Source organism: Oncorhynchus clarkii, chromosome 3 (genome assembly GCF_045791955.1).
Source record: "Oncorhynchus clarkii lewisi isolate Uvic-CL-2024 chromosome 3, UVic_Ocla_1.0, whole genome shotgun sequence".
In the NCBI taxonomy this organism is placed as follows: Eukaryota; Metazoa; Chordata; class Actinopteri; order Salmoniformes; family Salmonidae; genus Oncorhynchus; species Oncorhynchus clarkii.
The window spans coordinates 57824587-57849658 of record NC_092149.1 but is presented as its reverse complement, the minus strand read 5'-3'; the positions used below and the strand labels follow the sequence as shown (position 1 = coordinate 57849658).

At 42.7% G+C, this 25072-nt stretch overlaps 1 protein-coding gene across 1 annotated transcript in view; it reads left to right on the top strand.

The window, feature by feature from the left end:
• LOC139400033 (tRNA-queuosine alpha-mannosyltransferase-like) overlaps nucleotides 1–22914 on the top strand; it is a 51622-nt gene extending 28708 nt beyond the window's left edge. The window contains 6 exon segments of the mRNA XM_071145122.1: nucleotides 4770–5030; nucleotides 16687–16796; nucleotides 17904–18048; nucleotides 20498–20568; nucleotides 20970–21061; nucleotides 21257–22914. Of these exon segments, the coding sequence (XP_071001223.1) occupies nucleotides 4770–5030; nucleotides 16687–16796; nucleotides 17904–18048; nucleotides 20498–20568; nucleotides 20970–21061; nucleotides 21257–21340 (763 nt within the window). The 3' untranslated portion in view covers nucleotides 21341–22914.
• Nucleotides 22915–25072: the final 2158 nt, after the last annotated feature.

The window sequence follows — 25072 nt, the reverse complement described above, 5'->3', positions numbered from 1 at the left end:
GGTGTGGTTGCTAAGAAAGACCAAAGCTGTGGGCGGTATGCTTTGAGATACTGTATCTTTATCTTCCTCACCCACTGGAAAAATGCAGGTATTTATAAAGCCAATGACAATTCCTCTGTGAACCAGCCATTCTTGACTAAATACTTATTGGCCTAATCTTGGTCTGGCCTTGTGGTATCATCCAGAAGTAATAAGAAGACTGGATCTCTAGACTGACTAGAACAGTAACAAGACCCTCGGTCTATGCCACTCTGTAGCATGAAAAGCAGTGGCTCCTGCCTTCATAAATTTACCCTAGCCACGAACACTTGCCTTGGTGCCAGCACTTTAAATGTGTTTCCCATTCCTTCGTCAATGACATCAGCATCTTTCCGTGCTTGTTCTCTTCCTCATCCAAGTCTGCCTCTCCAAGCAAAGCAACCTGACAAAAGACTGAGGATTTCTGTGGCGTCGGACGATCTTCTTCGTTTTTTGTTTTCATTGGTGAAGCAAACCATTCACAATGCACGCGATGGATACAGTTCTATGAGGAGAATTTCATATCTACTTTGAGTGCTGTGAAATTGAACGGTGTGTGTGCATGGGTAAATGCATTTTAAACAATATTCCTTGAACACAAGCTCCATCTCCATCACAGGCCAGCATCATGTTGATGACCTCAGAGCCCCACAAGCCTCGCAGTGTTAACCTATGTCTCCAGGCAGGCCAGAGGCCCCACGGTAATACAGCAGTGATAGAAACGACTAAGTGGAGGCTATGAGAAATGGCTGACATGTTTCTTTATTTTTTATTAAACTCTTTATTGTAAAAAAAAGCGTCATAATACACTCAACAAAAATACAGTTGAAGTCGGAAGTTTACATACACCTTAGCCAAATACATTTAAACTCAGTTTTTTTTTTTTTAACAATTCCTGACATTTAATTCTAGTAAAAATTCACTGTCTTAGGTCAGTTAGGATCACCACTTTATTTTAAGAATGTGAAATGTCAGAATAATAGTGGAGAGAATGATTTATTTCAGCTTTTATTTCTTTCATCACATTCCCAGTGGGTCAGAAGCTTACATAAACTCAATTAGTATTTGGTAGCATTGCCTTTAAATTGTCAAACATTTCGGGTAGACTTCCACAAGCTTTCCACAATAATTTGGGTGAATTTTGGCCCATTCCCCCAGACAGAGCTGGTGTAACTGAGTCAGGTTTGTAGGCCTCCTTGCTCACACACGCATTTTCAGTTCTGCCCACAATTTTTCAATGGGGTTGAGGTCAGGGCTTTGTGATGGCCACTCCAATACCTTGACTTTGTTGTCCTTAAGCCATTTTGCTACAAAATGCAACCAAGCTTTAACTTCCTGACTGATGTCTTGAGATGTTGCATCAATATATCCACATAATTTTCCAACCTCATGATGCCATGTATTTTGTGAAGTGCACCAGTCCCTCCTGCAGCAAAGCACCCCCACAACATGATGCTGCCACCCCCGTGCTTCATGGTTGGGATGGTGTTCTTTGACTTGCAAGCCTCCCCTTTTTCCTCCAAACATAACGATGGTCATTATGGCCAAACAGTTCTATTTTTGTATGATTTTGTACGAAAAGTACAGTCTTTGTCCCCATGTGCAGTTGCAAATCATAGTCTGGCTTTTTTATGGTGGATTTGGAGCAGTGGCTTCTTCTTTGCTGAGCGGCCTTTCAGGTTATGTCGATATAGGACGTGTTTTACTGTGGATGTAGATACTTTTGTATCTTTTTCCTCCAGCATCTTCACACGGTTCTTTGCTGTTGTTCTGGGATTGATTTGCACTTTTCACCCCAACGTACGTTCATCTCTAGGAGACAGAACGCGTCTCCTTACTGAGCGATATGACGGCTGCGTGGTCCTATGGTGTTTATGCTTGCGTACTATTGTTTGTACACATGAACGTGGTACCTTCAGGCATTTGGAAATTGCTCATAAGGATGAACCAGACTTGTGGAGGTCTACAATTGTATTTCTGAGGATTTGGTCATTTATTTTGAGTTTCCCAAGATGTCAAGCAAAGAGGCACTGAGTTTGAAGTTAGACCTTGAAATACTTCCACAGGTACACCTCCAATTGACTCAAATCAATTAGCCTATTAGAAGCTTCTAAAGCCATGACATCATTTTCTGGGATTTTCCTAGCTGTTTAAAGGCACAGTCAACTTAGTGTATGTAAACTTCTGACCCACTGGAATTGTGATACAGTGAATTATAAGTGAAATAATCTGTCTGTAAACAATTGTTGGAAAAATTACTTGTGTCATGCACAAGGTAGATGTTCTAACCGACTTGCCAAAACTAGTTTGTGGAGTGGTTAAAAAACAAGTTTTAATGACTCCAACCTAAGTGTATGTAAACTTCCGACTTCAACTGTATATAAACGCAACATGCAACAATTTCAGTTACAGTTCATATAAGTAAATCAGCCAAACTGTAGTCAGGTCAAGACCCTGGTGAGGACGACGAGCACACAGATGAGCTTCCTGACAGTTTGTGCAGAAATTCTTCGGTTGTGACACAATTTCATCAGCTGTCCGGGTGGCTGTTCTCAGACGATCCCGCGGGGGAAGAAGCCGGATGTGGAGGCTGCCGTGGTTACACATGGTCTGCGCTTGTGAGGACAGTTGGACGTTCTGCCAATTTCTCTAAAATAACGTTGGAGGTGGCTTATGGTAGAGAAATTATCTGGTGGGCATTCTTGCAGTCAGCATGCAAATTGTATGCTCCCTCAACTTGAGACATCTGTGACATTGTGTTGTGAAAACTGCACATTTCAGTGGCCTTTTTATTGTTCCCTTCACTAGGTGCACCTGAGTAATGAACATGCTGTTCAATCAGCTTCTTGATATGCCACACCTGTCAGGTGGATCATTATCTTTGCAAATGAGCAATGCTCACTATCAGGAATGTAAATATATTGTACCCAAATGTTAGCGATATAAGGATTTTGTGCCTATGGAAAAGTCATGTGAACTTTTATTTCAGCTCATGAAACACTTTTTAAATGTTGCGTTTATATTTCTGTTCAGTATATACAGTGCCTTGCGAAAGTATTCGGCCCCCTTGAACTTTGCGACCTTTTGCCACATTTCAGGCTTCAAACATAAAGATATAAAACTGTATTTTTTTGTGAAGAATCAACAACAAGTGGGACACAATCATGAAGTGGAACGACATTTATATTTCAAACTTTTTTAACAAATCAAAAACTGAAAAATTGGGCGTGCAAAATTATTCAGCCCCTTTACTTTCAGTGCAGCAAACTCTCTCCAGAAGTTCAGTGAGGATCTCTGAATGATCCAATGTTGACCTAAATGACTAATGATGATAAATACAATCCACCTGTGTGTAATCAAGTCTCCGTATAAATGCACCTGCACTGTGATAGTCTCAGAGGTCCGTTAAAAGTGCAGAGAGCATCATGAAGAACAAGGAACACACCAGGCAGGTCCGAGATACTGTTGTGAAGAAGTTTAAAGCCGGACAAAAAGATTTCCCAAGCTTTAAACATCCCAAGGAGCACTGTGCAAGCAATAATATTGAAATGGAAGGAGTATCAGACCACTGCAAATCTACCAAGACCTGGCCGTCCCTCTAAACTTTCAGCTCATACAAGGAGAAGACTGATCAGAGATGCAGCCCAGAGGCCCATGATCACTCTGGATGAACTGCAGAGATCTACAGCTGAGGTGGGAGACTCTGTCCATAGGACAACAATCAGTTGTATATTGCACAAATCTGGCCTTTATGGAAGAGTGGCAAGAAGAAAGCCATTTCTTAAAGATATCCATAAAAAGTGTCGTTTAAAGTTTGCCACAAGCCACCTGGGAGACACACCAAACATGTGGAAGAAGGTGTTCTGGTCAGATGAAACCAAAATTGAACTTTTTGGCAACAATGCAAAACGTTATGTTTGGCGTAAAAGCAACACAGCTGAACACACCATCCCCACTGTCAAACATGGTGGTGGCAGCATCATGGTTTGGGCCTGCTTTTCTTCAGCAGGGACAGGGAAGATGGTTAAAATTGATGGGAAGATGGATGGAGCCAAATACAGGACCATTCTGGAAGAAAACCTGATGGAGTCTGCAAAAGACCTGAGACTGGGACGGAGATTTGTCTTCCAACAAGACAATGATCCAAAACATAAAGCAAAATCTACAATGGAATGGTTCAAAAATAAACATATCCAGGTGTTAGAATGGCCAAGTCAAAGTCCAGACCTGAATCCAATCGAGAATCTGTGGAAAGAACTGAAAACTGCTGTTCAGAAATGCTCTCCATCCAACCTCACTGAGCTCGAGCTGTTTTGCAAGGAGGAATGGGAAAAAATTTCAGTCTCTCGATGTGCAAAACTGACCCCAAGCGACTTACAGCTGTAATCGCAGCAAAAGGTGGCGCTACAAAGTATTAACTTAAGGAGGCTGAATAATTTTGCACGCCCAATTTTTCAGTTTTTGATTTGTTAAAAAATATGAAATAATTTGAAATATCCAATAAATGTCGTTCCACTTCATGATTGTGTCCCACTTGTTGTTGATTCTTCACAAAAAAATACAGTTTTATATCTTTATGTTTGAAGCCTGAAATGTGGCAAAAGGTCGCAAAGTTCAAGGGGGCCGAATACTTTTGCAAGGCTCTGTAATAATATACTGCCGGATCATCATCAAGGGTCATACCATAGTGGATTTATGTAGTATGTATGTATGTATGTATGTCTTCACGAGTCACTTTGATTTAACCACAGCAGACCTGAAGTACTACTCAGTCCAGTAGAAGAGGATAAGGAAGGACTTCTCAGTCTCAGCTCCCCTCCGGCTCCCAAAGCGCTCTGCTTGAGCCCAGAGCCAGAGGCTGCCATCCTGGATCAGAGGGAAGGCACCGGGCAGGCCGAGGCTCCTTCTCACCCCAGGGAAGAGCGAGGGCCTGGGGGAGGGAAGGAAGAGGGGGATGGAGGAGGAGAAGAGAGCCACGTCAGACCTCTTCATATCGTCTGGCCTCATAGGTGGTGAGTTGATGTCTTGTCATCTCTACACTTGAGATAGATACACACACAAGAACACACATACAGTGCCTCCAGAAAGTATTCACACCGATTGACTTAACTACAGATTTTGTTGTGTTACAGCCTGAATGGATTCAATTGAGAAGTTGTGTCGCTGGCCTGCACACAATACCACATAATGTCAAAGTGGAATTATGCTTTTAGAAATGTTTATAAATTAATACAAAAATGAAAATCTGAAATGTCTTAAGTCAATAAGTATTCAACCCTTTTGTTATGGCAAGCCTAAATAAGTTCAGGAGTAATACTGTGCTTAACAAGTCACATAATAAGTTGCATGTGTGCAATAATAGTGTTTACCATGATTTTGAATGACTTCCTAATCTCTGTACCCCACACATATATTATCTGTAAGGTACCTCATTCGAGCAGTAAATTTCAAACACAGGTTCAACCACAAAGACCATGGACGAATTTCCAATGGCTCGCAAAGAAGAGCATCTATTGGTAGATGGGCTCAAATAAAAGAAGCGGACATTGAATATCCCTTTGAGCATAATGAAGTTAATAATTACACTTTTGAATGTGTATCAATACACCCAGTCACTACAAAGATACAGACGTCCTTCCTAACTCAGTTGTCGGAGAGGAAGGAAACCGCTCATGGATTTCACCAAGAGGCCAATGGTGACTTTAAAATGGTTACAGAGTAATGGCTGTGATAGGAGAAAAAAACAGAGGATGGATCAACAACATTGTAGTTACTCCACAATCTTAACCTAAATGTGTGACGACCCTCCCACTCTGTCTGCCGTATTTTGTCTTTGTTCTTGTTTCCTTGTTAGGATGCCGGTGGGCGGAGTTGAGAGGGTCGTCAGCTACATGGGAAACACCTGGGCCCAGGTGTTTCCCAGGATAAATACACCCCTTTCCCATTCATGGGGGAGACTCTCTCCATGCAGACATTTGTAGATTGTGTTGTGGTTCTTGTTGGGTTTTTGTTTGTTTGCTTTGGCACCTTTCAACACCCTGCATTATCCAATCGTCAGGACCAGGAACATCTTCCTCCCAATCCTTATCCATCTCAGTACAATAAGCTCTCAACAAAGACTTTAGAGTTTGATGGAAACGTTCCAGTGCTCCTTGACTTTGCGCGTGATAGGCGCTAGACAAATTGTGTTTAATATGGAGCTGTTGAAGAACCTGACTAAACAGATTAGAGGTGAAATTCGATCCTTGATCACTCTGAATGACCTTAGGGATTCCAAACAATGAGAGAAACTGAGTCAAAGCTTTTAACACAGATTTAGTTGTGATAGATCGGAGAGGATAGGCAGCAGGAAACCTAGTGGTCTGACACATCACAGTGAACAGGTAACTGCTACCCTTTTTAGAACGAGGCAGGGGACCCACACAGTCAATAATCAGATACTCAAAAGGTTGGCTGAGTACAGGAATAGGAAACAATGGTACCGGTTTAATAGCTTGATTAGGCTTACCAGTTAATTGACAGGTGTGACAAGTTTTTATAAAATCAGAAACATCCCTCTTTAATCTAGGCCAAAAGAAATGTCTTAAAATGCGATTGTAGGTTTTCCTCACCCCCATATGTCCAGCAACGTCGCTGTGGGAAGTTTCCAACACCAACTCACAAAGCTTAACTGGTACAACAACTTGACTAATTGCCTCCCCCAGAAAACAACTATCATGAGACACCCACTTTCTCATCAGGACATCCTCTTGGAGAAAATAGCCATGGGCGACATCTCCCAACTGTTCTGCAGGCACAATTTGGTCACGCAACTCTTCTAACGTGGGGTCATCCCGTTGCGCATTAATTAGATCTGAGCGGGTTACAGATAACGGAATAACAGGGAAAACAGTGGCATACTTCTTTGTATTATTATCATTAGTCGGCGCAGTGACCAATTTGCCACGGCTCATAGAACGTGTCACTGCACACGCAGAGAACACCTCTGGGAAACTCTGTACATTCTCATCAGGAATCCCAACAAATGACGGCTTAGTGGAAACCACTAGAGATGGAAACACGGCAGGCCATACACGCTCACCAGCCAAGTAATTCCCAAGGATAACGTCGATACCCTCAATAGGCAACGAAGGCCGCACTCCCACAACAACTTCACCTTTCACCAGCCCACAATCCAACATCAGTTTATGCAATGGAACTGACAGAGTGTTCAAACCTATTCCCCTAATTAGAACACTATTCCCCGAATCAGTCTTAGCAGAAAAGGGTAACACAGATTCCAACACAAATGATTCACTTGTCACGAACCGGCTCAAAGCCCGTAACAAAGGGAGACAACGTGGAGATAAGGAGTAACAAAATATATATTTATTAACTAAAGCAACTAAGGAAAATATACAATGGTGTGTGTAATCAGTAATCAGTAGTGTAAGTGAGTGTTTTGCATGCATGAATGTGAGAATGCAGGGTGTTGAAAGGTGCCAAAGCAAACAAACAAACAAAAGGCCACCAAGAACCACAACACAATCTACAAATGTCTGCATGGAGAGAGTCTCATGCTCTACCGATTTTGTACGGACTACCGTAAGGTAAACAGTGTCACAAAGCCAGATTAATTTCCTCTTCCTAGGATGGAGGACTGTGTTGATCAAGTCGGTGCAGCTAAGTTTGTGAGCAAATTTGACCTGTTAAAAGGCTATTGGCAGGTGCCACTGACGACTAGGGCACGTGAAATCTCTGCCTTTATTACACCCTTTGGTCTGTACTCATATTCGGTTATGAGTTTCGGTCTACGTAATGCACCTGCGACTTTTCAGCGACTTATGAACAGGGTTGTCGCCGGTCTGACCGGGTGCGCTGTTTATTTGGACGATGTAGTGATATATGCAGATACTTGGGAAGAACATCTGTCCCGTATTCAAGCCTTGTTCGAGCGTCTGGCTGCGGCTCGCCTCACAATCAATCTGGCTAAATGTGAGTTTGCTCAGGCAACCGTTACATACCTTGGAAAAGTGGTTGGGCAGGGTGAAGTGCGTCCTGTTCGGGCTAAAGTGGTGGCTATTGATGCTTTTCCATCACCAACTACTAAAAAGGAACTGATGCGTTTCTTGGGCATGATTGGTTATTACCGTAGTTTTTGTAGTAACTTCTCTACTGTGGTCGCTCCCTTGACCGATATGCTGAAAGCTAAGGCTGTTTACGTTTGGTCTACTCGTTGTCAACAAGCTTTTGAAGATGCAAAGAGGTTGCTTACCTCAACTCCGGTGCTGGCTGCTCCTCGCATGGATTTGTCATTTACCTTGCAGGTGGATGCTAGTCATGTGGGGGCAGGTGCAGTTTTGCTGCAAGCAGATGTGTCTGGGGTTGAGAGGCCTGTTAGTTTCTTTTCCAAAAAGTTTAACGATTATCAGTTGAACTATTCGGTTATTGAAAAGGAAGCACTAGCACTCATTTGGGCGCTACAACACTTCGAAGTGTATGTCGGGTCGGGGGTAGTACCTATTGTGGTCTACACCGACCATAACCCCCTCACTTTTTTGAGGTCCATGATGTGTCCAAACCAGAGGATAATGCGATGGTGTTTATTTTTACAATCATTCCATCTCGATGTGCGGCACATCAGGGGATCTGAAAACGTGATTGCTGATGCACTCTCTCGTGCACCCTGCTCCTAAATGTTTACGAGACTGACCATTGCTTCCTATTGTCATGTTCTCTTTGTCCTGTCTGCTCCCTCCTGGTCTTGTTTTCTTCGTTCCTCTTAAATGTTGCTTCCTGTGCGAAGGTTGCTGAGGTTTGGGGAGGAGGTTGGCTGGGGCAAATTGTAAGTGTCAACACATAACCCCTCACCAATTTGGGACGCAGGAGGCTGTGCCAATTTGGGACTGCAGGGGCTGGTATGTTGTTCCGGGGTCCTTGTTGGTCCCCGGTTTTATGGGGGGGAATGTGACGACCCTCCCACTCTGTCTGCCGTATTTTCTCTTTGTTCTTGTTTCCTTGTTAGGATGCCGGTGGGCGGAGTTGAGAGGGTCGTCAGCTACATGGGAAACACCTGGGCCCAGGTGTTTCCCAGGATAAATACACCCCTTTCCCATTCATGGGGGAGACTCTCTCCATGCAGACATTTGTAGATTGTGTTGTGGTTCTTGTTGGGTTTTTGTTTGTTTGCTTTGGCACCTTTCAACACCCTGCATTATCACATTCATGCATGCAAAACACTCACTTACGCTACTGATTACTGATTACACACACCATTGTATATTTTCCTTAGTTGCTTTAGTTAATAAATATATCTTTTGTTACTCCTTATCTCCACGTTGTCTCCCTTTGTTACGGGCTTTGAGCCGGTTCGTGACAAATGACAGAGAGAAAATAAGGAACCTGTACAGAATAAAAAATATTCCAAAACATGCATCCTGTTTGCAGTAAGGCACTAAAGTAAAACTGCTAAACATGTGGCAAAGAAATTAACTTTATGTCCTGAATACAAAGCATTACTTTGGGGGCAAATCCAACACACTGATTACCGTTTTTTATATTTTCAAGTATGGTGGGGGCTGCATCATGTTATGGGTATGCTTGTCATCGGCAAGGGAGTTTTTTTTAGGATAGAAATAAATAGAATAGAGCTAAGTACAGGCACAATCCTAGAGGAAAACCTGGTTGTCTGCTTTCCAAGAGGCACTGAGATACATTAATCTTTCAGCAGGATAATAACCTAAAACACAAGTCCAAATATACAGTGTAGTTGCTTACCAAGTCATTGAATGTTCCTGAGTGGCCTAGTTACAGTTTTGACTTAAATCAGAATGAAAAACCTATGGCAAGACTTGAAAATGTCTGTCTAGCAATGATCAACAACCAATTTGACAGAGCTTGAAGAATAAAAAAACAAAACAGTTGTGGAAATACTGCACAATCCAGGTGTGCAAAGCTCCTATAGACTTACCCAGAAAGATTCACAGCTGTAATCGCTGCCAAAGGTGATTCTAACATGTATTCACTCAGGGGTGTGAATTTTTGTATATGTATTCCATTTAATCAATTTTGAATTTGGGGCTGTAACACAACAAAAATGTGGAAGTCAAGGGTTGAAGTCATGTTCAATGTTAACCATATATGGTTATGTTTTGTAAGGACTCTATGAAAATCCTATGGATAGAGGTTATTTGTTTCAGAACTAAGAAACATGAAGAAAGTGTTTGGAACCTACCGTGAAGGCTAGCGTGTTAGTGTATCAAAACACCTGTCATGATTTACAAAAACAGCAAACACGTTTGGCAACTGGGTTGTTGTTACCTTGCTTGATTTTCTGTGTTTGCCGCTCCTGGCATCGCATGGCATGTCTTAGAACAAAGCAGTCATGCAAACCATAATCCAAAGATCATGTCGTAGGCCTATTCTGGAACTAGAATGACCTGGAAATACCTCTCTAACAGCAATGTACGTATGTACCAACCCTGCGGAGAGTTATTTGCTTTGGATCATCAGAGTGTTGTTTGACAACAAACCGAGGGCATGGAAAATTACTAATACGTTTTTGTGTAACAATGTCATAAAAAGAGTGGAAACTAGCTACATAGTATTGGTTGTGTTTTGAGTTTAAGCTTTAAGGCCTTTGCTAAGGATTTCTATAAACAGGTATGCTCTTACTGTGTGGTTTCCCAGTCAACATTAGCCATAGAATGTAAAAACACAAGTTAAATGAAATGGCATATTAAAACATGACTTGTGTAACAGCTAGGGGGAAGTTTAAAGATACTCTGGGTGGATTTGTGAATGTTTTTCTTTTACATAAGCAGAAATATCCTTTACATTGTTCAGAGTAGTGTAGGCCCCTTTTTTGGCACACCGTTTCTCTATCTCTGGCTCATCTGTGTTGGAGAGGAAAGACAACAGCTTTTCTGTGGATTCACATTTTTCTCCTCTGACTCCATTCTCCTTTCGGCAGCGAGGCTTAGTTTCCTCACCAAAACATGTCCGTAAATCAGATTAACAACCGCAAAGACCACCAGTGCCGTAGTTCCTCGCTGGCGTCGCGATTTGCCATTGTCGGCATCATTGCCATTCTCCATTATCCCTCCCTCTCTGTGTTTGCATGGGTCGGGTGTCTGTTTTTCACCTACTCTTATATCAATAACAAAAGCACCCATCATGTAATCTCCTCTAAACTGAGCAAAACACAGATGGATTATCGCTCCCAACATCCAGGCTTCATAAACCTTGGCTTATTCTGGGGTAAATTAGGATTTACAGTGGGCGAGAGAGGGAGAGAGAGAGAGAGAGGAAAGAGAGAGAGAGCAGCCCAGATAATCTCCTCGATTGATGCTGCTCACAGTTTGTTGCATTTCATTCTCCTACATTTTTACTATCTCTGCCCTCACTTTTTTGTGCTCATCATTGGTTGCAGATTGTTAATCTGTGTGTGGCCTGGATAGGCGTTCATCCTCAGATTACAGGACTGTCTTATTGCAGGCAATGGCCCGGGCAGCCAGGCCAGGCCAGTGGGATCAGATCAGCCCCACCAGAGGACAGGACAGCTGTTTTACAGGTGAAGATGGCTTCGTGCCACAGTAGTGATGATAATAACCAGCGGGAGAGAAGAGCATAGCAGGACGGAGGCTAAATCTCTGCTACAAGGGGCTTTAACTCCGTCTAAGGTTCATCAGGATCAGCTTTTACCTCAAGAGGATTGTCCTCCTGGAGTATTTCTGATTGCAAAACAAACAACGCAATCAAGATGTGTAAGTCACGTAGGCACACAGCAGGCAATCGAGAAAAAGAAACGCATTGCGGCAGTGTGAGACCCTCAGAATGTTATGGAGTATATGACGCTCTTCTTGATTCCTGATTTCTAGGACACCCTGCGAGAGGGGCTAGCCTAACGTTACTGAGGTGCCTGGGTGTATTGTTTATTGTTTTTCTGCTAATCCCTGTCCAGACGGGCCACTGGTCATTAAGTGCTGACGCACAGACTCGTCCAGTGGTGTGCCAACAGAGTCTATCAGTATTGACCCCCACCCATCCTGCTCTGGGCTTTCCCCTGGCATGGCCTCAGGCCGCCAACCTGACCTCAACCAACCCTCAGGACTGACTGACTTCGGACCAGGAAGTAGAAGTTAAATACAGGGGTGTGAGCTGATTGACTCGCTTATTATTTGTGTTTTAAGTGACAGTTCTGTTTTCCAGAGTCATCACTACAATGTGTTGTTTGTTATGCTTTATGGCCATTTTTCAGCATTTGTGAGTCTGAACCTACAGGCATTATACTCCAATGAGACTGTGTCATGTGGGGCCAGTACATTGCAGTAGGCAGCAGGCACCGAAGGATATGTGTTTGTGTGTGAAGATGCAGCCTGTTGCCGTTCCCAAAGTTAGTTCTATTTTAAGAAATGTCGAACCCTTTGTAGTTCTCCTAGACGTATGATTTGAAAATCACCACTATCTACAGTGGTGCATGTTGTCAGGCCTTTGAATGGAAAAAATCTCCTCGGTCCGCTCCTGCTGCATGTTGGTCTATCTTCAACAACCAACTCTTTGTCTTTCAAGTGTCCCCTTAATTAGTGCGCAGTCCTTTGGTTTCTGGTGATTGGGCTCATTTCACATTGTGCATTGGAGTAAATAGTATTTGAATTTTAAAACGCACCTCTTGGGTGCAACATAAAGGAGAATATTTAATCATAGATTTCCAAATGAGAGGATCTTATTTTCTTTTGGCTGCTACGTGATACATATTAATGAGGTTTCTCTGGGTAGTACGGAACATACTTTTTACTTGATCATTTTACCCGGCTTCATCTGCATTCATCTGTGAGGTCACAGGGGTGATAAGACACCACAAAGGACTCATATAAAGTAAGAGCAGAAAGAGAAAAAATAGTGTTAGTCGGAGCTGTAAACTTAGGAGGGAGAATTAAGCAAACGGAAGATGTACCAACCTCGTATCTCTCGAGACCAGACGAGCAGAATATAGGGTGACTGTTGATGTTGGAAGATAGCATACCTGATGGGAATGGGATAGTTGGAGGCAAACATCCGTTCAGTTGACTTGAGGGAGTTCCGACTGTAAACTGTACTGTACCTTAGAAAATGTCCTTGATGTGCCTTAGCAGCAGATTAGTGGTGTGTATTGGCAGTGTGGCTGATTTTGTGAAGATGCCAGATAGCCTTTGTTTGTCACTCTCCCTCTAATCAGTGGGATGACAGTTCCCTCCGACTTGGTTGACTGTCGCTGGGGGTTAACGGTCCTCATTAACAGATCTAGGGCATCAGTGGGGAGTCAGGGCTCGCACTGTGATACGCTGCCGAGGTGTGTGTGCGTGTGCGTGTGTGTTTTCGAGAGAGAGGTTCTTCCTGATAGTCATATCCCACACATTAATTAACACTCATTTTCCTACAGAGGGGGATGGTAGCCTAGTGCACAGAGCATTATTATCACCGTCTCATTCACTCATTGTCCTCCTCTCTATCTGTAATGGGGGAATAGGGATTCATGCCTCGCATAAGGAGTTAAAAAGGGTAGGAAATAAGGGAATTAGCTTTTATCCACAGGGGAAGCCAATGAATATGAGAGCTGAAAATGAGAATAAATAAGCTCCTATAATACCTCACCTAAGGAGATCCTGTGGAGGTAGCATTAGGAGGGATCTGTCTGAATGATGCTGCTTTGTAGAAGGCGTTTGACCTTCACACACTATCCACTGTTAGACAAATCCTGCGTCCTTTATCACAAACATGTTATAGAGTACAGTCGATTATTACAATTCGGAGATCTGTTGGTGATCAAATACAATGTGTGGTGTTTCGAAGGGTATGTATATTGTGGTGCTTTGTGGGGTGCAACTCAAAAAGCTGAAACTTTCAACCATCCATTAATGGGGCGGCAGGATAGCCTAGTGGTTAGAGTGTTGGACTAGTAACCGAAAGGTTGCAAGTTCAAACCCCCGAGCTGACAAGGTACAATTCCCCTGTGGATAAAAGCTAATTCCCTTATTTCCTACCCTTTTTAACTCCTTATGCGAGGCATGAATCCCTATTCTGCCCCTGAACAGACAGTTAACCCACTGTTCCTAGGCCGTCATTGAAAATAAGAATTTGTTCTTAACTGACTTGCCTAGTTAAATAAAGGTAAAATAAATGTAAAAAAATGTGTAGAGTCATGCATGGCAGCCATTTTACACCAGAATACTCAACACACAGTGATTGTAAGTGGCGAGAGGAGAGTGATTGTAAGTGGAGAGAGGGCAGTGATTGTAAGTGGAGAGAGGACGGTGATTGTAAGTTGAGAGAGGACGGTGATTGTAAGTTGAGAGAGGACGGTGATTGTAAGTGGAGAGAGGACGGTGATTGTAAGTGCAGAGAGGACGGTGATTGTAAGTGGAGAGAGGGCAGTGATTGTAAGTGGCAAGAGGACCGTGATTGTAAGTGCAGAGAGGACGGTGATTGTAAGTGGAGAGAGGACGGTGATTGTAAGTGGAGAGAGGACAGTGATTGTAAGTGCAGAGAGGACGGTGATTGTAAGTGGAGAGAGGACGGTGATTGTAAGTGCAGAGAGGACGGTGATTGTAAATGGAGAGAGGACAGTGATTGTAAGTTGAGAGAGGACGGTGATTGTAAGTGCAGAGAGGACGGTGATTGTAAGTGCAGAGAGGACGGTGATTGTAAATGGAGAGAGGACAGTGATTGTAAGTTGAGAGAGGAGAGTGATTGTAAGTGCAGAGAGGGCAGTGATTGTAAGTGGAGAGAGGGCAGTGATTGTAAGTGGAGAGAGGACAGTGATTCTTTACATCTGAAGCTACTGGGCATGTAATAGTCCCTACTCTTGCTTGAAATCAAATCACATTTTATTAGTCACAAGCGTCGAATACAACAGGTGTAGGTAGACCTTACAGTGAAATGCTTACTTACGAGCCCTTAACCAACAATGCAAGTTGTTTAGAAGCCTTTTGGACCTAGACTTGGCGCTCCGGTACCGCTTGCCGTGCGGTAGCAGAGAGAACAGTCTGACTAGGGTGGCTGGAGTCTTTGGGAATTTTTAGGGGCTTCCTCTGACATCACCTGGTATAGAGGTCCTGGATGGCAGGAAGCTTGGCCCCAGTGATGTACTGGGCTGTACGCACTACCCTCTGCAGCGCCTTGCGGTCGGAGGCCGAGCAGTTGCCATACCAGGCGGTGATGCAACCAGTCAGGATTCTCTTGATGATGCAGCTGTAGAACCTTTTGTGGATCTGAGGATCCATGCCAAATCTTTTCAGTCTCCTGAGAGGGAATAGGCTTTGTCATGCCCTCTTCACGACTGTCTTGGCATGTTTGAATCATGTTAGTTGGTTGGTGATGTGGACACCAAGAAACTTGAAGCTTTCAACCTGCTCCACTGCAGCCCCGTCGATGAGAATGGGGGCGTATTCAGTCCTCCTTTTCCTGTAGTCCACGATCATCTCCTTAGTCTTGATCACTTTGAGGTAGAGGTTGTTATCCCAGCACCACACTGCCAGGTCTCTGACCTCCTCTCTATAGGCTGTCTCGTCGTTGTCAGTGATCAGGCCTACCACTGTTGTGTTGTCGGCAAACTTAATGATGGAGTTGGAGTCGTGCTTGGCCATGCAGTCATGGGTGAACAGGGAGTACAGGAAGGGACTGATCACGCACCCCTGAGCTGCCTGCGTGTTGAGGAGCAGAGTGTCAGATGTGTTTTTACCTGCCTTACCACCCAGGGGCGGCCCGGTACGTTTAGTAAGCGCCAGTGACCAGAGAGAGCCAGAACCTACATTTTAATGTCACATCCAGGGGACGGCACCTTATGCAGGTCACTAGCCCTCGGCCTTGAGGGCTCTATTACACCAGACGGAAGAGTGCCCCCTACTGGCCCTCCAACACCACTTCCCAGTCACAACCCTTATAGTCTCAGGTGCGGACCTCCTCACTACAGCTCCAGAGGTAAACCAGCAGAGATATACAGCCATTTGCATGTAGTCAACCTTCATTAATTTTCTACTGTTTATGCTAGTGACAAACCGTAAATGACAGTGCACTAGTAAGGGCACAAGGCTACTCTCTCAACACATTTGTGTCATCGACCTTCACTGATTCCCTGTTTTGCCATCTCTAAAGGCAGGTGTGAGCTAATGCTAGCTGCTGTTAATGATAATGTGCAGACGCTCCTGTTAGATCAGTTGACTGTACTCCCTGTTCCCTCCTTCAGATTAGCATGGTGAGTGACAGGCCACTTGCACAGTATGACATCTGCTCCACAGCTGAACACAGCACCTGTGTTAACTAGAAGCAGGGCCTTCCAGGCACCGAACACATCAAGGATGACTGGCTGCTTCTCTCTCTGAGCCAACAGGGATCTCTGTCTCTCTGTCTGTCAGCTTGTTAAATCCCCCACCTGGCGTACTGCACACCGCATCGATACCACAGTCAAGTGTCCTCTGGGGAGTGCTATGATCTTTCTCTTTTTCTGGCTGCTGCCTTGCCTTGTGTAACCTGGCCTCTGTGTGTGTGTTTCTGTGTGAATAAATCACAGAGCAGAATGGTACTGAGAGGGGTAAGCCTTTGGATGCCCGGCGCACACCAGAGCAGAGCCTTTCCTGAGCCTGTCCTGTGTGTGTTGTTGTGTGTGTGTGTACGTAGCACCATCAAGGCCCTGAATTCTGTTTGTGGTTGAAGGGAACACGACAAAGACCCCGAGCTCTTCTTCAAGATGCTGCTGAAGCTGAAAGAGAGAGGCCTGGGCTTTCAACTGTCTGTCCTGGGGGAGACCTTCACTGACGTACCAGGTACACACACACTCATTTTACAAGCAAAGGATTAAGTGGGCTCTGGTTTCGCGATAACACTTGTTTTCAAAGCAGTGGGTGTTTGGTTTCAAAACTTTGAGTAGAAAACTTTGCACAACTTCTCGAAAGGTGAGTGAAAAGCTATACTTTGTTTTTTACGATGTAGAATAAGTTTGTGCACCCAAGGCATACTGTATGTAATTGTTATGGCTTTCAATGTAATTGGTAATTTGACTAAGTGTGGGGTTAAGGTCGTCTGACAGGCCAGTTTTTTTTTAAGCCCTCAGGACAGTGTTTAATTGATCAAATCCGCTCCCCATTAGTAGATGATGATGCTATAATGACTTTAGTACACTCCAATGTATTCACCACTGAGTGTTAAGTAAATTAATACACATTCTGGCCCCATGGCTGGAAGCAAAGACATCCTTACAGGAAACACACTCTCTCATATTGGGATGTAAACTTTTATAGGAGCATAAACAGATGGAAAGAGAGACTGTAAATTTTTCTCATATTTAGTAATTACGTTTATGATTGCTCGGAAGGCAATCGCATTAGAACAATTTTAATCTACTTTGATTTTCTTAATAGGGTCACGGTATTGATTATGTTCACCCCTCACCTGTTTCTCCCGATCTCATGTTGTATATCATTTTTAGTCCAAAGTTTATGCCTCGGCTTCAGTTCTGACCTCTGTTTTTCATAGGATGTTTTTTCCTCTGTTTTCCTGGATTCAGTCCATTCCCTGTTTCACTGATCTGTTCTCCAAACACTTTTTGGTCACTGAAACATCTTCCTGATGTCATCACTATTCTGTGAATACACAGCAGCATGGAACTCATTATGAATCCAGAATGTCACGGACAGATGGCTTTTCAATGACATGCATTTTGTTGCATTATTTCATTTAATTTATCCTCCATTAAACTCAAGTCCTTTATGTGGGAATCTAATCGGTTATAAAGAGTTCACGAAACAAGCAACTGGACAAAGTCAATCAGTCCACTCTGGCATTTTACTCAATCAAATGAATGCATTCATACAGTAACAGATATGGTTATTGTGAATAATATACATCAGTCTGCCCCCCCCCCCCCCATTCAGACATCTTTGCAGAAGCCAGAGTGGACCTGAATGCCCATGTCCTCCACTGGGGGTTCATGCCCAGTAAAGAGGACTACCTCCATGTCCTCTGCCAGGCAGATGTGGTGGTCTCCACAGCCAAGCATGAGTTTTTTGGAGTGGCTATGTAAGTAACTCACTCTCCTGGTTTGTTTTTTTAATATCTACTTAAGACACAACAAAACATGAACTGCTGAAAGAGTGAATGAAAAGTAATGTGGTTGGTTTTCATGTGAAGTAAACGTTTGAATTTGACATGGAAAAAACGTAGTGACCGTACATTAAAACTAAACTAAAAACTCTTATTTCTAAGTGTTTTTACCTCTAGGGAGGTAGAGTCCAAAGTGTATGATGAGACTTGCTACCGTATGAAGCCAAACTTCAGTCACCTGTGCTGTGCATTTGAAGGGTTTCGTCAGATCCTGCCTACAGCCAAGGTAGAGCAGGACTGGAGCCAGAGTAGTGCCGCTTCAGTAGAGAGGAAGGTTGTGATCTTACAAAACACCAGCCTGGTGGTGTGTTAATTCTATGGATTGCTTCATGCAGTCAGTGTGGGAATCTATTTTAGATAGATTGGCTGAAAACACGTTAGAAGCTTGGCTGTGCACAATAAAGAAGCCATGTGCTAATTATGGTTGTGAAAAACACTGTCCTGAGTTTGAGGAAGGGATGTCCCTCTGGGGGAGTCTTGTACAATGATGTTTTATACTTCCTTTGATCCAAACCAGGGGGATCTGAGACGCACACGACCACCCACTAAGCTCTATTGATAGTAAACCTTGTGGATGCGCTGGTGGTGGAGGCCCTTTGTGTGTGTTTTCGGCAACAGAGAAACACATTGAATGGGGGAATATCAACACTGGGTTCTCCTAAGAGACATGCTCAGGTGGATGATGATGTTAAATGTTTCCTCCAGCTTCCAATCGGCTTCACTCAACTGTTTTGAAAGTAAACAAAATAGACATCGGTGCTCGTTGAGTTTTCCATTACAAACCTTTCGACTTAGCAAGTGATTTAGAATACCTGTTCAATTTCATCAGCTTCACATAGCGTTCAAAACAGGAAGATAGTTAAGGGTTTCTCATTTCCACACTCTGTGTAAGGATAAACAGACACGGAGGCTTCTGAAGAGCACAATAAACAAAAAAGAGCAGTCCAGTCTTATTGCCCGACAGAGGTGTCACCAATGTGTTTCATCCTCATTATTGTGGAATTTGGCCCTAATCTGATTAATTATGGTCTGGCGATGTGAGCAGACGCCTATTCATGCCCTGCAGTGAAGAAGTCATTTACCCCAGCAAAATTATCGGCTAATTATATTTGAGATGGAAAGCCTTATAACCATTTGCGCGCTTACACATTACGCCACTGAAATGGAACTGACCTTAATAATCGGTTTCATAGATTTTGCTGTCATAGACCAGGGGGCTATCATCTTGCTACCTTTAAATTAGCTTGATTAGCCATGCTATTCTTTGGAATGCAGGCAAAGGCAATTAGACTATTAGAAAGCATTAACCACTTTCATACGGTGCCAAAAGGTAGTTCGACTTATTCAACCCATGTTTCCCTGGAACAAACTGTTGCCTGTCAAACCTACTAGGGTGACAGAAGAGCAATATTGCTGTTATTCTTGTCGTTTCAAAAATTGCCGTTTGATAAATAGTAAGATGCAGTTGATGTTGTAGATAGAATTTCCAACCAGTTTGAGGATATTGGGTACATTTTAGAGTGCAGACTAGTGAATGGCGTCATTGCATATGTGTGAGGATTTCACCCATCATTTTAGTCTTAACATGAAATTAAACTCCCGAGAACTAATCCCATGTTTAAAAATGTATGTATGTTGCATGAGGAATGATGTAATAAAGTGATGGAAAGGAGTGAAATTGAGATGTCATCAATATTGATGCACATTCTAATTTAAATAGGCAGGTTTCTACAATGGTCAGTGAGGTTCAGATAAGTTCTGTGAAAGTGGAGGGAAGCTCGATGTACCATAACAACAGGCTTTTCGATCTCTACGTTTTGTTCAGGAGATGGACGTTTCGCAAATAACTTATTCACATTTGAAAACCATTTGGATGGATTTTAGGTTCTCTCTTTTGTGATGGTTTTTGGACATCCTGTAACATTGCAGATGATGTGAGTTCACAGTGAAAGAGATTATTTTCTCTCCCCATCATTTTGAGAATGGGGTGAGTTCCACTGCGTTGCTGGGAAATGTACTATGTCCGGATGCTTTCTTTCCCCAGCTAGTCTGTGGGACTTCATTTATTCTGAACTGTGCATCAAAAGAAACCAATGTCAACAAAGACACAATGGGGACCCATTTTGACAACGCTGTTCAGCTCATGCAGTTAATAGGGGCAAATATTGTGTTCACTCTCCAATCTTGGGGACAGAGTAAACCAACATTTGTCTATATTTTGCATGACCAGAGCACACTTTTTCAGCAAATGGATTTCTGAGACAATGATTATGTTATACAACTGGTGCCCAAATGTGTTTCACGCTTGTTGTTTTTAAGCCAATACTTTTGACAGGAAGCTAAACTATAAAATGTTATATTGCAGGCTAGAAGCTGTTCATTGTGGCTGCTATCCACTTTGCCCCAAGGCTTTGGTGTATCCTGAAATATTCCCAGGTATTACTACACAAATACGCTAATACACCATTGCATTGCAAGATGTTTAGTTCTCCGATTTTTGCATCTCTAGAAATGTGTTGTATTTAGATGTTCAAGGTGTAAATCTGAAAAATAAATCACTAAAACAGAACGCTGAAGTCTAAGCTACGATTACTGAGCACAACAAAAAAAATCTAATTTACCTGATTCTTAACATCGTAGCTGTGCCTCTTCCTTAAATTAGATTTGCATAAATAATATGAATCTTTAAAAAGAATACTAGTTTAATTATGTAAAACCTGTCCCAGTTCAGTGTAATATGTATTTTTAATTATAAAGAAAGTGCGCTGTATCTAGCCTGTGCTTTGAGGTTATTCTTTCATGAAAATACGTTTTCCTTTCCTCGCTCTGTCCTACAGAGGAGTATCTGTACTCTACACCTGAGCAGCTTTATAAGAAACTACAGGGACTGTGCAGAAGGCCATACGTGGTGAGGAGACATCACGTTAAGGTAATTAACACTGACATGACAGGAACGGGATTAGCTAACACACGCTTCATTCAGTTTACAATTCATTTCTCTCTTTACGGTTTCTCCTCACCCTTCACCCTGCCTGTGTGCCTTGCTTTCTTCTGTACTGTAAGTTGACAGTTGACACCAGAGCTTAATCCTGCCTTTCATTCTTTCCTCTGTATTGTACTGTAGGTTGACACCAGTTCCTATTCCTGGGCTGCGCTGAAGGAGGACTTCAGGAGTCTGCTGGCATACAAAGAGGACCACCATCCCTGACGGACAGACTACAACTGGGCCAATGCGAGTCCGCGGATCTGCTCAGAAGTGGGCACACTTAGTTCACTCGATTAGTGGCAGAATGAGATGGATTTAAAGGTTGATGGAAAGTCTGCAGCGTAGCGAGGGAGGGAGAGTCTCAAGGGCTGTCGTTATAGCTGCCTGACATGGAGCCACGGGCAACAAACCTGTGGTGGCCTCAGACAGCCTGTCCCCACCACCTCTCTCTCTCCACTCAGCTCCACTCTGCTCAAATCAAAGCCATGCCTTTGAGACATTGTGCCTGTTGTAAACGTCCCCATCTTCACGTGCGAGAGGGAGAGGTCTTTTATGTCTACTGTGGTTTGAATTTGAAATAAAGAGAAAAGAACGTGTAAACTCTTTCAAAGGTTTCTCAAAGGCGGTGCCACCTCATATATCCGGTTGTGTTCATTTTGATCCTGTACTGGAGAGGACCTGGAGCTGGAATTGCTCCCCACCCCAAGTGCTCCCGACAGAGTGGCAGCCAAGTTGTGGCTTGAAATGCTATTCTCTGCCTCCACACCTGGGTTGCCAGGGGCCTCATTTATAAATTGTGCGTACGTACAAATATACCCCAAAATGTGCGTGCGCCAGTTCATACAAAAGTTGGCATTTATAAAAAATGTACTTGACATGAGAATTTGCTCACCTCCCCGCAACTTGTAGACGATGCGTATGCACATCTCTGCTAGTGTATGAAATATTGTATTGCAATCTGGCAAGTAAGTATTTTGTGCAAATGGGGGATATGATGAAAAGCTTATTCATAAAACATATTAACCAGAATGCAGCCATTTCCCATTAAAGTGGAACTGACAACAAAAAATCTTATTAAAATATACACCCCCAGGAAGAATGACACTTCTTTTTACATTTTCTGACAAGCAAGCACTTAGATATGGTCATTTTCATGTTTTCATACATTCTTAGAATACATACTTCCCAAACATTCCAAAGCATTTGTAAAAATTCTATAGCGATATAGAGTGGGAAAGCAGCTGTGCATTTGGACAATTAATAGACACGGCAGTAAATTAAACCTAATAAAAACATCTGTCTTGTCCAGGACTAAAGTCTACGCAGACCGGTGCGGTACACCGATCAGGTACACTAGGTCTATATGCCAACAAGCCATTTGCCACAAGGGCCTGCCATCATTCACTTTGAACTGGACCGCGTGTTTACAGGCAGTTGCAACAGCGCGACTTTAGATCATTAGAACGCATTAGGCAAAATGGATTTCTGCAAATATGTACGGTTGAAGTCGGAAGTTTACATACATCCTTAGCCAAATACATTTCAACTCAGTTTTTCACAATTCCTGACATTTAATCCTAGTAAAAATTCTCTGTCTTAGGTCAGTTAGGATCACCACTTTATTTTAAGAATGTGAAACATCTGAATAATGTTAGAGAGTGATTTATTTCAGCTTTTATTTTGCCACAACTTTGGAAGTATGCTTGGGGTCATTGTCCATTTGGAAGACCCATTTGCGACCAAGCTTTAACTTCCTGGCTGTCTTGGGATGTTGCTTCAATATATCCACATAATTTTCCCGCCTCACGATGCCATCTATTTTGTGAAGTGCACCAGTCCCTCCTGCAGCAAAGCACCCCCACAACATGATGCTGCCTCCCCTGTGCTTCACGGTTGGGATGGTGTTCTTCGGCTTGCAAGCCTCCCATTTTTTTCCTCCAAACATAACGATGGTCATTATGGCCAAACAGTTATATTTTTGTTTCATCAGACCAAAAAGTACTATCTTTGTCCCCATGTGTAGTTGCAATCCGTAGTCTGGCTTTTTTATGGTGGTTTTGGAGCAGTGGCTTCTTCCTTGCTGAGCGGCCTTTCAGGTTATGTCGATATAGGACTCGTTTTACTGTGGATATAGATACTTTATCTTTTTCCTCCAGCATCTACACAAGGTTGCTGTTGTTCTGGGGATTCATTTGCACTTTTCGCACCAAAGTACGTTCATCTCTAGGAGACAGAACACGTCTCCTTCCTGAGCGGTTTGACAGCAAATGTGTTTATGCCAGCGTACTATTGTTTGTACAGATGAACGTGGTTCCTTCAGGCGTTTGGAAATTGCTCCCAAGGATGAACCAGACTTGTGGAGGTCTACAATAGTTTTTCTGAGGTCTTGCCTGATTTATTTTGATTTTCCCATGATGTCAAGCAGAGGCACTGAGTTGGAAGGTAGGCCTTGAAATACATTCACAGATACACCTCCAATTGACTCAAATTATGTAAATTAGCCTATCAGAAGCTTCTAAAGCCATTACATAATCTTCTGGAATTTTCCAAGCTGTTCAAAGGCACAGTCAACTTAGTGTATGTAGACTTCTGACCCACTGGAATTGTGATACAGTGAGTTATAAGTTAAATAATCTGTCTGTAAACAATTGTTGGAAAAATTATTTGTGTCATGCACAATGCATATGTCCTAACCGACTTGCCAAAACTATAGTTTGTTAACAAGAAATTGTGGAGTGGTTGAAAAACAAGTTTTAATGACTCTTAACATAAGTGTATGTAATCTTCCGACTTCAACTGTAAATAAATACAGCGGGAACCCTATTACATTTGGGAAGTTTACAGTCCTATTGATCAAACAATCATAAAAAGGTAGGCTATCTTTCCCTACAGTACCGGTCAAAAGTTTGGATCTAACTCATTCAAGGGTTTTTCATTATTTGTACTATTTTCTACGTTGTAGAATAGTAGTGTAGACATCAAAACTATGAAATAACATACGGAATCATTTAGTAACCAAAAAAGTGTTAACCTTTTTAAAGTAATGATGAACTGTCATTTTTCTTTGCTTATTTGAGCTGTTCTTGCCATATTATCTTAGTATTTTACCAAATAGGGCTATCTTCTGTATACCACCCATACCTTGTCCAAACACAACTGATTGGCTCAAACGCATTAAGAAGGAAAGAAATACCTCAAATTAACTTTTAACAAGGCACACCTGTTAATGTAAATGCATTCCAGGTGACTACCTCATGAAGCTGATTTGAGGGAATGCCAAGAGTGTGCAAAGCTGTCATCAAGGCAAAGGGTGGCTACTTTGAAAAATCTAAAATGTAAAACATTTTTTGGTTACTACATGATTCCATATGTGCTTTTTCATTGTCTGATGTCTTTACTATTATTCTACAATGAAGAAAATAGTAAAAATAAAGAAAACCCTTAAATGTCTGTCCAAACTTTTGACTGGTACTGTATGCACATTAACAACAACAACAAGATCAACAACTAATGCTAGCCAGAGCAAGATGAGCTAAAATCTAACAAAGGAACATTTCGACAAACCCTCTCAAACTTTTTCAGCTAGTTGGCCATCAAAATTGAAATGATAAACGATGGGTAATTGCCTGCTCGTCCTTCTGTAGCTTGTCTGCCAATGTCCCAACAGAGCACCCAAGCTAACTGGCTAAAGTTTCCTAGCCTGCTAGCTACTTCCAGACACAAATGAGGGAACACCTCACTCACCATTTTACTCGCCCGAGCAGAGCTGGTTAGGCTGTTTACATGTTATATTGAGCGTACGTGACTATTACGTTTTTTTGCGCTCTGGCACACTCAGACAAGATTTCAGAGTACATAGCTAGCCAGAGTGATTTAGCGAATGCAAGAGATATGCTAATTGGATAACAGTCGTTCTGCATAGCTAGTTAGCTAGCTAGCAAAGTGATTCACATG